Source organism: Balaenoptera acutorostrata, chromosome 3 (assembly GCF_949987535.1).
Source record: "Balaenoptera acutorostrata chromosome 3, mBalAcu1.1, whole genome shotgun sequence".
Lineage (NCBI taxonomy): Eukaryota > Metazoa > Chordata > Mammalia > Artiodactyla > Balaenopteridae > Balaenoptera > Balaenoptera acutorostrata.
In genome coordinates, this window is record NC_080066.1 from 93,812,308 (window position 1) to 93,824,655 (window position 12,348).

The 12,348-nt window shown below is 41.2% G+C and overlaps 1 protein-coding gene across 1 annotated transcript in view; it reads left to right on the forward strand.

Moving 5' to 3' along the window:
- The window catches only part of TP53BP1 (tumor protein p53 binding protein 1), a 74,374-nt gene that overhangs the window by 44,838 nt on the left and 17,188 nt on the right, over positions 1-12,348 (forward strand). The window contains exons 17-19 of the mRNA XM_007196003.2: positions 639-1,119; positions 4,713-4,865; positions 11,809-12,080. Of these exons, the coding sequence (XP_007196065.2) occupies positions 639-1,119; positions 4,713-4,865; positions 11,809-12,080 (906 nt within the window). The remainder of the gene's footprint in view (positions 1-638; positions 1,120-4,712; positions 4,866-11,808; positions 12,081-12,348) is intronic.

The following is a 12,348-nucleotide window of genomic DNA, read 5'->3' on the forward strand; positions in this document are numbered from 1 at the left end:
AAAAGAAATATCTTGAACTGTGAGGAACCAAGTCATTCTGAAATGGTTAGTTGTAGATAATGTCAATATAGCTAGCAAAGCTAGAATCTCACCTACAACTCTTTCCTTTACAGATTGGGTTTCTTTTCCTAAAATTATTAGTCAAGGGGTGTAATGAACAGTATCTAGAATGCCAGGAGTCATCTAAGGAATATTAGAACCATTAATAAAGCCAAATGAGACATCTTGACCTAGTTGATCTGTTTTGAAGTAGATCCCTAAGTTGCCTTCACTGTCTATGACTTCAATAATGGTTTTGCATCTTTTGTTTACCTTATTTTCCTGTGTCAGTTTTCAGAGTTCATAGCTAATGGAGAGAAGAAATTTTATGGCTGTTTTACCATCATGGTGGAATAGTCCTGTGTACCGTTATTTTTTCACAGGAGTGAAATTATGATGAGAAATCTTGTGAGGTCATATACTCGGTCACCTCATTTTCACCCTTCCCCACATATCTCAGAGTGCCAAATTATGGTTCCCCCTTGACACACACACACACACACACACACACACACACACACACACTCACACATACACTTGCTTACTTGATATGGTTTCTTTTTTTTTTGACATGGTTTCTTTATGTGCTTGATTTTCAGGGGGAACTTGCTCCATTTTCCAAGTACTCAAGATGAAGAGAAGGGAAAATTAGAAGGTGACGAAAGGACCAGGCAGAGTCAACAGCCTGTGAAGCCCAGTAGTCCTGTCAAAGACCCTGCTTCTCCTGCCTCCCAGGAGGTGGCCACACAGGAGCCATCCAGTCCTCAAGGGGAAGCGATGGAGACAGACATGCCAGAAGGCCAGGAAGAAGGACAGAACGCCAGTCAGGGAAAATCTAGTGAAGCCTTGATTGAAAGGCCCAGCCAAAATAACATAGGAATCCAGACCATAGAGCATTCCCTGTGGGTCCCCGAAACTGTTTCAGCAGCAACTCAGACTGTAAAGAATGTGTGTGAACAAGGGACCAGTACAGTGGACCAGAACTCTGGAAAACAAGATGCCACAGTTCAGACTGAGAGGGGGAGTGGTGAGAAGCCAGTCAGTGCTCCTGGGGATGATACAGAGTCACTCCATAGCCAGGTGAGAGAACATATAGGGTACCTCAGGGGCCCTGTTTTCAGCTTTCTGGATTCCCAGAGAATTTAAGTTGTGGTACTTCTACTTAATGATAATTCTTAACAGTTTTATACAGACCAGTGGTTAAAGCATAAAAACAATTCATCCAGGATTGGGAGAGGGTAGTGAAAATTATGGGTAGCTATAGCCAATAAGATAATCTTTCAGGGAAAATGGAATAGTGCTAGAGTTTGTCAAGTAGGTCTTTACTGGAAGAGAAAGCCAGGAATATAGTCTGGGTCCTGTAATACTTTCCTACATTCAATCTTTCCTTCTGCCATCATTTCTCATCCTCCTTTATAACCATAAGAGCTAATTGCTTCTCCCCCAAGTCTATTTAACCAGTGTTCCCAGGAACTGAGAGAATAGAAAGTAAAGGAGGAAGCAGTAGAAGAAGCATGAAGGATAGTGTATCACAGTATTGTAAACAAAGAACACTAACAGGGAAAGTCCCCAGGTGACCAGGGACTGCAGAAAGAGGCTAGGAATAGACATACTGGGAAGAAAAGGTTTGGGGCTGATGAACGTGAGACTAGAAGAAGAACAGGTTCTTGGGAATAGAGTAGGGAAGTGTAGGTACTAGTGAAAATTGAGTGGGTAAGAAGTGGTGGTAGTAATGTACATGCTAACAAGAGGAAGTTCATAAAATTTCATTAGTAATAGTGGTTAAATTGCCTTTTCAGTTGCTCTGGTAGATCATCTTCACTTGGGATCTGCCTAGGAAAGCTTCACTAGTGATGTGCCTCTCATTCGAATGGTCCAAGTTGTTTGTTTTCTAAAAATAAAATAATTCCTATTTATTGAACACCTACAGTATATCAGCATTGTGCTCAAGACAACCATGAGGTTGGTATTGTTATTCCCATTTCACAGGTAAAGAAACCAAGCTGAAGAGAGGTTAAGTAACTTGCCCAAGATTTTGCCATCAGTAGGTGGCAGAACTGGAATTTGAACTCAGCATATCTGACTTCAGAATCGGTATTCTTTTCATTATGCTATGTTGCTTTTCTATTTTTAAATCACAGCTTGTGTAGTCTTGCTCTGTTTATCCATGCCTCTCCAAAAATTCTGTTTATATTAGCCTTTTATAGTAACACAGCCTCTGAGACCTAAGACCTTATCAATTCAGGAAGTTTCAAAATAGCATAGCCTTTTGGATATAGGGGCTGTAGCACATCAGACCCTATTTTGCAGCTGTTTATTTTCGCGCTTAATTTAAAGTGTTTGATTCTGCCACATAGTAATTTGGTTTCTCTGCCTTTATAAAAAGAGTTCAACTTTATCTTAAAGACGTCAATCATGTGGGTGCCACTAGACTGTATTTTCCTTTACTTCCTCATATTCTCCCTCTGTCAAACAGGGAAATAATTTCTGTTCTTGTCTCAACATGATGATAGGAGCCAGTGAGCCAGAGCTCAGGCTTTAGAGTCAGACGTCATCTGGATGTTGTGAAAGTTCTCTGAGATAAAGCTTGCAAAGCTCTTAGCACTGGGTCTGACACACAGTAAATGCTCAATATGTGTTGGCTACTGCTACAACCTATTGATTATTATTGTTTTAACTACTACTACTGCAGCTGTTACCAGCACAACCATCACTTATGCTATACTACTACTATGTCATACAGAGTGAAATGACATATTTAAGAGCTAGTTGCTCCTGCTAAGGAAAGAAAAGTGCTAGAAAAATACAGATGCTGATTGGGTACAGAGTTTCCGTTGAGAAAGATAAAAAAGTTCTGGAGGTGAATATGGTGATGTTTTTACAATAATGTGAATGTACATAATGCTACAAACTGTATATTTAAAAATGGTTAAAATGGTAAATTTTATATTAAGTATATTTTACCACAATAAAAAATATAAATGGTGGGTACAGTAACAGAAATTGGGGTTGGTGTGCCATCTTTTGAAGCATGGTTGGAAAATGAGGAACGCTGTATGGAGGTTTTCCAAGTGTCAGTGCTTTCTTACCCCTTGCGGCCTGGGTAGGACTCAGTTCAGTACTCAGAGAAAAACATAGGCAGCCGACATTTGACATACCTTAAATTTCCATTTATATGTCAAGTGGGCCTGGACAAGTGGGTCCCAAGTGGTTTTCTATGAAGTGAAAGTGTGGTTTTATTTTTATTTTATCTTCCCTTAATTATAACAAGATCCTCAAGCTATTTATCTTTACAGAAACCTCTTTTCAGAAGACTATTTGAAGAGAGTAAGCATAACTTCCTTTTTATCTGCCCTCTTTCCCTTCTCTCCTTTCTTATTCTATCAGACATGTTTATTTAGGTATCTCTCTTGAAGTGATCATTTGTCTGGCTGTTGTAATGGAAGAATACAGGGAGGCTTTTTGGCTGCATTTCAGGGATATGTAAAGCGCGCTGAAACCTTTTAGACCCCTGTGTGTGCAGGCAGGAAGTCCAGGCTGCCATGGTTCTGATGCACCCTGATGACTGACGTGTGACAGACCAATGCCCTGACCATTCATTGACCAAAATTGTATATACAGAAGTATTTTAAGGAATTGGTTGAATAAGTTTCCATGCATTTTATTTTATTTATATTTATTCACATAATTTTAGTAGATATTTCACCCCTAACATGAAGTTGGAGTGCAAATTATTCAGAGAAATTACTTTAGGTAAATTACTCTCACACTATCAGGAAAAAAACAGACTCATTATTGCAGTGGTAAATAGAACTCTTTTGAAAGACTTAGGCACCTTGACACTGACTGCAGAAAGTAAAATCAGTCTACTATAGGGGAAATAAGGTGGGAGAAAAAAGTGTGCATTTCCTCTCACAGTTGCAGAGCCATAGGGTAGAAGCGGGGTGGGGGGCTTGGATATGGATAAATGTGATCTAGGTGTTATGAGAAAACATGTAGGTAACAGTTGTCATAAAAATGTAGGGTCTTATTTAAACTATATAACTGATTATGGTAAAACCAGATATGAAATCCTAATTTGCTAATGTTCTCTGTTTCTGGACACTAGCTCAACTCTTTAGTTACAATCTCTTATTTGGAATAGATCAAATATTTCATATTTAATTCTAGGAGAAATCAGTGTATCTTGTTCCAGGTATAAATATACCGTAGTTTTCACTTACTAATGCAGGAAAAACAGACTGCACTGAGATTAACAGATGTTACTGTTTTATATAAAGTTCTAAAGAATGCCTTCCTTTTATCTGAAGAGCTGTTGTAAGTGTAAACTTGAATGCTGATTGACAAGTCAGCAACAAAATCAGGAGGATTACAATCTCAATGTGCTTTTAGGGGGTCAAAGTTTCACTTAAATATCCTAGATATAAGTGCTAGATGTTATGCTTTTAATTTAGACAGAAATAGGTTGTTTTAGGTGAAACTGATACAGACTTTTCCTAGCCTCTGGCTAGACAGCTGGTCCATCCCTAGTGTTACCTATAGGTGAATAGAAACAAAGCAACTGGAAAATTCCGTCACATTAGATTCATGGAACCTCTGAACAGTGCTCATCATGAAGCAGTTGACTTGTGATTCTGACAGTTTGCAATGAGACTCTGTATTTTTTATCACAGGGAGAGGAAGAGTTTGATATGCCTCAGCCCCCTCATGGCCATGTCTTGCATCGCCACATGAGAACAATTCGTGAGGTTCGCACACTTGTCACTCGTGTCATCACAGATGTGTATTATGTGGACGGAACAGAGGTAGAAAGAAAAGTAACTGAGGTAATGTACACTGTGGGTCTATGTGGCAAATTTTTTTCAATAGAGGAATTACCCTGGCTCTCTACCTGCTCCCCTCTTCCCTGTACAACTAGCTACTAACACTGTGTTTTCCTTAATCCTTTTATGAGAAAGATATAACAACTGGGCTAGAGTTCTGAGTTCTGTCTTTCCCAACCATAGGTTGGCTGTTTGACCTCTGGTCACTTATTTAACCAGTCCCATCATGCATTCTGTATCTATAAAGGACAGATTGATAAATCTCTCTCATGTGTAAAGATTTTATGTGTTTTAAAAAAAAATTTTTTTTTTTATTGTAGTTGATTTACACTGTTGTGTCCATCTCTGCTGTACAGCGAAGTGACTCAGTTATACACATAGAGACATGCTTTTTTTTTTTATTTTTTTTTTATTTTTTTAATGATATTCTTGTCTGCTTACATTCTTTTTATGTATGTATGTATGTATGTATGTATGTATGTATGTATGTATGGCTGTGTTGGGTCTTCGTTTCTGTGCGAGGGCTTTCTCTAGTTGTGGCAAGCGGGGGCCACTCTTCATCGCGGTGCGTGGGCCTCTCACTATCGCGGCCTCTCGTTGCCGCGCACAGGCTCCAGACGCGCAGGCTCAGTAATTGTGGCTCACGGGCCGAGTTGCTCCGCGGCATGTGGGATCTTCCCAGACCAGGGCTCGAACCCGCGTTCTCTGCATTGGCAGGCAGATTCTCAACCACTGCGCCACCAGGGAAGCCCGAGACATGCTTTTTTTATATTCTTTTCCATTATGGTTTATCCCAGGATGTTGAATATAGTTCCCTGTTAACGTGTTATTTTTAATCCATGGGAACTAATGAAGTGTAGAACTCCCTGCTTAGCTGCATGTATTTCTCATCGTTTCTCACTGTTTTATCACATACCATTTTTTACTCACTGGTCTTGGTCTCCATTCGTGTGTGGTTATGAACCTGTTAGTAGGAGATGTACCTTTTTTTTTTTTTTAAATTATTTAATTTATTTTTTTGGCTGCGTTGGGTTTTTGTTGCTGTGGGGGCTACTCTTCGTTGCGGTGCGCGGGCTTCTCATTGCGGTGGCTTCTCTTGTGATGGAGCACCGGCTCTAGGCGCACGGGCTTCAGTAGTTGCAGCACTCGGGCTCAGTAGTTGTGGTGCATGGGCTGTAGGGCTCGTGGGCTTCAGTAGTTGTGACGCACAGGCTTAGTTGCTCCCCGACATGTGGGGTCTTCCCAGACCAGGGCTCGAACCCATGTCCCCTGCATTGGCAGGCGGATTCTTAACCACTGCGCCACCAGGGAAGTCCCAGAGATGAACCTTTCTTTCTTAGTAGGATTCATTATGGACTCATTCCCAGTGTCAGCATAATATTGGTGTTTATTGACTGTTATAGTGTACAATGTTGTATGCTGACTTTGTTTAGATCTAATACTTGCTGAGGTTAGAGAGATTTTCTAGAATTAAAGATCTGGCACTTTTTTCTTGGTATATATGTTAATATCTGGGAACCATTTTAGTAATTGATTAGAGGCATAGCTATTCTATTCCTTAGTCAAGCACTTTTCTTTAATTCTGCTAGCTAGCCGTATAGGAGGTTGTGCTCAGGGAGAATTAAACTGGTGTATAGTTTTATTTATTATTTTATTTTATTTTATTTTGAAATTTTTTTAATATATAAATTAATTAATTTATTTATTTATTTGGCTGCATTGGGTCTTTGTTGCTACGTGCGGGCTTTTCTCTAGTTGCGGCCAGCAGGCTTTCTCTAGTTGTGGTGAGCAGGGCTACTCTTCATCGCGGTGCATGGACTTCTCATTGCAGTGGCTTCTCTTGTTGTGGCATGCGGGCTCTAGAACGTAGGCTCAGTAGTTGTGGCGCACAGGCTTAGTTGCTCTGCGGCATGTGGGATCTTCCCGGACCAGGGCTCGAACCCATGTCCCCTGCATTGGCAGGTGGATTCTTAACCACTGTGCCACCTGAGAAGTCCAAAACTGGTATATAGTTTTAAGTGGAACATATTATTGCTATTGTTCATTAATGGGCCATTGTGGCCCTCATGTCAGAAAGCATTTTATATTAGTTTGAGAAATTGTCTTTTTTTTTTTTTGGCCGTGCTGTGCACCTTGCAGGATCTTAGTTCTCCGACTAGGGATTGAACCTGGGCCCTCGGCAGTGAAAGCATGGAGTCCTAACAACTGGACCGCCAGGGAGTTCCCAATTCTTTATTTATTATACACTAAATTCCAGAAATATTTCTTTTAAAACGTTGATTTACCTTCAATTTTATGTTTACGAAATTTTTTTCAATGTTACTACTAGTTTGGAAAAATTGTGAGCTCAGCAGCTTTATAGAAAAAATTTGCTTTCATAAAAAGTTTTTGTAACTGTTGTAGTCTACACTGAACTATGTGCCAGGTACTATTTTTAAGTGTTATACATATTACTTTATTTAATATTTTTTATGGTGCTTTCTAAAGTATATTTTTGGAAACGGCAGGCCTGCTAGATACTCTGAGAGGGAAAACAAAGTTCCATGGTCATAAACATTAAGTTTGCGAAAACACCTAGTGCTGTAACTGCCCCCTCCCCCACCACGGAGATTCACAGTGTGTATTACATTAAAGCCTCTAAGAAGTCCTCCAGTAAAGATATCTATTTCGGGACTTCCCTGGTGGCCCAGTGGGTAAGACTCTGTGCTCCCAATGCAGGGGCTCCAGGTTCGATCCCTGATCGGGGAACTAGATCCTGCGTGCGTGCCACAACTATGAGCCCACATGCTGCAACTAAAAGATCCCGCACACCGCAACAGAGACTCCACAGCTAAGAACCGGCGCAGCCAAAGTAAATGAATAAATATTTTAAAAAATATATTTTATTGTGTAACACAGCATTTCCCAAATTTATTTGACCATTGAACATTTTTTAAAGTAATGTGTATTATACCCCTATGTTACATAGTTTGGGAAACACTTGCCATAATTAAATAAAATAGTAGTAGCAACTAACATTTATTGAGCACTAGCTATATGCCAGGCACTCTTTTTTTTCTTTTGAATTTATTTATTTTTTATACAGCAGGTTCTTATTAGTTATCTATTTTATACATATTAGTGTACACATGTCAATCCCAATCTCCCAATTCATCCCACCCCACCACCCCACCACCTTCCTCCCTTGGTGTCCGTATGTTTGTTCTCTACATCTGTGTCTCTATTTCTGCCAGGCACTATTCTAAGGACTTTTACGTGATTTAACTCATTTAATTCTCACAACTAAGCTGTGAGGTAGATATTGTTATTCCCATTTTGCACTCAAGAAACTGACATAGCAAGTTAAAATCACTTGCTTAATGCTACAAAGCTAATAAACAGAGGAACTAGAATTCATCCCAGGCAGTCTAATTCCACAGCCTGCATTCCTAACTACTGCATTGTGCTGTCTCTTAAGAGTGAAAGGGATGTGTGTCAAATGGAAGGTGTGTGTAGTAAGTAGTTCAGAAGAGGAGGAAATGTGTCTGAAGAGAATTTTGATAAAGGCTTTCTGGGTGAGGGCCAGAAAGTATTTGAGTTGGACACTGAAGGTTTTAGACATTGGGAGATACAGGGAAAGGGTGTTCTATAGAAAGAAGGCTTGGTGAGCAAAGGCACAGAGGCAGAACGTAAAGAGCACAGATGTGGGAACAGTACGTTTGGTAGGCAGCCCAAAGATGTGTAGAGGTGTGAAGGTGGACAGGTTGACGTCAGAGGATTCTGGGAACTTTCCTTCCCTCATCTCTCATAGCCGTTGTTTATAGTATTTTAAAAATTTTATTCATTTATTTACCAGCAACTTCTTTTTTGCTGTGTTCCTAGCACTATGGCGGGCACTGAGACTAAGAAGATAAAAAGACAGGGTCCCTATTCTCTTAGGAGCTCATTTACACTGGACATGCAACAAATCCAGAACTTGTGGTTGCTGTAGTAGAGGTATGGAAAGATGTGTTAGAAAGAGGGGCCAGAGCCTGCTAGCTTACCTGAAGGTGACTAAAAGGCCTCACAGAAGATGTAGTGCTCAAAGTGCGGCAGGTAAGATCGAAGGGCAGGGGAGAAGGACGTTGCAGGCAGAATGAAAAGGTTTGTAAATATGTAGACAGCATGGCATGCTTAATGAATATTTAGAATGTGACAAGGACGGTAGGGTAGGGAATGGTGAGAGAGGATGCTCTTGAGGTTGGTAGGGGCCCAGAGCATAAGGCTTTGTGTATCATAGAAGAGAGTTTAGATTTTTATCTTTTGTGTGATGGGAAGCCTTTAAAGAATTTGGGGGAGAGGGATGACATGCTCAGATTTGCACGTTGGAAGGGTCCGATTGGCAGCAGTGTAACAATTGATTGGAATGGGAGAGGTTAGAGGCGTAGTTCAGACAAGAGGCAGTGAGTGTCAAATTAGGACAGTGGTAGTGGGGATTGAGAGGAGGGAAATAGATGTAAAAAAATACATATATAGAAGGTGAAATTGATAGACTTTGGTGAATTCCTGAATGTGGGGATTGTGGGAGAGGGAGGAATCATATATGATGCCTGGGCTTTTTGCCTGGGCAGATAGATGGTGGTACCATTTACTGAGAGAATATAAATAGGACAGTGGTTTGAGAGAGAAGATCCTTCATGCAGTAAATATTTACTGAGGACCTCTTTTGTGGCAGGCACTGTGCTATTTTGAGGATAAATCCAGGAAAGAAGATGGTTACTACTCTGTCTTAATGTGGCCTCTGTAGTCTAGTAGGAGGGACACACAGGAAAAAAATAAGCAAATACATTAAGAAGATCACAAGAGGCCACCTTGGAGCCTGGGCCCAAGTCATTATAAGAGCAAGGGCTCAACTTTTGAACAGTTGCAAAGTCAGGTATAGTTAGCTACTGTTCTTTGGGCCTACTCTCCAACTGAGACGCAGCCTGGAGTCCCAGCCCTCTAGGCTGGTCTTGCCCCTGCTCATTTGCCATGTCCAAGAGAAGGAGTTGACCTAAGTTCTGAGCTCACAACACCTGCTTTAGTCAAGTGACCTTGGCAGATTATGCTGACTCACATCCAGCTAAAGAAGGCAAGTTGGATGATAGGAGATGGTGATTGGAGAATGGTGAGATTTCTGGAAGTGGTGCAGTTTCTGGTAATGACTCTGGTAGTAGCAGATGGCTGAGGTAGAGTAGAGGAAAAGGTTAATGGTGGTAATTAGATCAGGAAAGATTGTTGCTGGATGGGTCATCTGATGGATGTTAGCCTCAGAAAATGACAGTGGAAGGGAGGCTGTGAACCAGGAGTATAAGGTGTTCATGCATGAGAGTCAGTAATTGGTAGAATGTTGGTGAGTAACAACGAGGGAAGGAGAGAGTTTAACAGAATGGCAAATAATGATTTGGTAGGAGCAAGAAGTGGGGAGTTAGAAATGATCTGTTAATGGCAGTGGGGAGCAAGGAGGCCTCTCATCTCCAAACTCTTGAATTGAGGTTTGGTTGAGAAAAACCAGCCCCTGCTACAGAGAGCAGCAGGGGATGAGATACACTGGGGATGTCCAGGATTCATTCACTGAAGGCAAGGAAATGAAGAGAAGATGACAGATTGAGTTTTGGATGGGTTAAATTGCAGGTGTCCCTAGTACATACAAGGGGAAGAGTTTAGTAGGCATTCGCATCCGTGAATTTGGAGCTGAGTCATCATTGTATTGTTGGTAGACAGGCCAAAATAAGTCAGGTAAGACTGGCCAGAGAAAGCATGGGAGAGTGAGGAAAGGAATGAGAACAGAGTCCTGGGAAATACTAATTTAAAAGGAATAGGCAGAGAAAGAGGAACCAAAAAACAAGTACAAATAGAAGTAGCTAAAGAGGTAGAATGAAAGGAAGAAAAAGTGACTTTATAGATTTTAGAGAAGAGATTTTCAAGAAGGGAGTGGTCAAAAATAATCATTTTATCATCTTATAGCATTATTTAAACATGTGTGCATTGCATACTGTCTCCCAGAGAGATTGTAAACTCTTTGAGGGAAGAGTCTGTCTTATACTTCTCCATATTTTCTCTGATAATTAGCACGATAAGGCATGAACAGGCTAGAGTAGGAAAGCAAATGTGCAGCACCTGTGCTGTAATTTCTCAATCCTGTGCCCATAGAGGACATTGCTGATGGGTCCTAGAACCTTTCCTCACTAAACCTGGGAATTAGCCTTAGTGGCTGCTTAAAACTGAGCTCCAGGCAACCACTACCAATCCATCAAAGTAGGCATGTGAGTGAGATAAAGTCAGTTTGATATTCCTGTCCTCTATAGATACTGGACATTCGTGTATTTTGATTATTGCCTTTTTGGTTTTCATTTTGGTAAACAGTGATACCATTATATAGCTATTTTTGCCTATAATTTTTAATTTCCTTGATCACATATTGAAAGGTAATAGAAAATATCTAATTTCAAAAAACATGTAAGGCTACCCACTGCTATAATCATGTACCCAGAAGGGCTCCTAACCACTTCTTCCTCTAACCTACCTACTTCCTTACCTTTCTTCTGTTAGACAGGGAGTTACCTGTGTCCTCTGGGTTGGAATCCTTGCTGGGTTCTCAGCAGCCAAAGGTTGTGAACTTGTCCAGTAAAAAGATAATTTAACTTAGCTCAGGATAGAGGTTTCTTTCTTCTGATCTAGTACCACCTTTATTTTATTTTTTATTGAGATATGTATTCCCTGTAGAATGCACAGGTCTTAAATGTTCAGTTCAGTGACTTTGACAGTTATATGTAATCACTACTCAAAGCAAGATATAGAACATTTCCATTCCTCCAGAAAGTACCCTCCTAATTCCCACCTTTCTGAATTGAAATTTCTTGCCATTTAGGATTTTCCAACCATCACATGAGCATTGTGTTATTGTGGCTTTTTTAAGCTCTTGTATCCATTTCTTTCTTCCTTGCAGGAGACTGAAGAGCCAGTTGTAGAGTGTCAGGAGTGTGAAACTGAGGTTTCCCCTTCACAGACTGGGGGCTCTTCAGGTGACCTGGGGGATATCAGCTCCTTCTCCTCCAAGGCCTCCAGCTTACACCGCACGTCAAGTGGGACAAGCCTGTCAGCCATGCACAGCAGTGGCAGCTCAGGGAGAGGAGCCGGACCACTCAAAGGGAAAACCAGTGGGACAGAACCCGCAGATTTTGCCTTGCCCAGCTCCCGCGGAGGCCCAGGAAAACTGAGGTGCAGACAGGGTCTCCAGAGAGAGGGCCACAGCAGGGGCAGGGTTGCTGACGTTTTAATATCACGGGAAAAGGGGAGTAATGGGAAGTCCCCCCATCCTCCTTCTAGGATAAATCAACTCCTCTTCCTCCCCTTTCGTTCCTCTCCTGTTTTGGGTTTGCATGGGAGGTAGGGTGGAGCCCTCTGGGAGGCAGACTTCCTGAGAAACTGTAGAAAACAGGTGAGGGGACCTTGGGAACGCTGGCACATGTTCCTGTCCCCCAGCCCC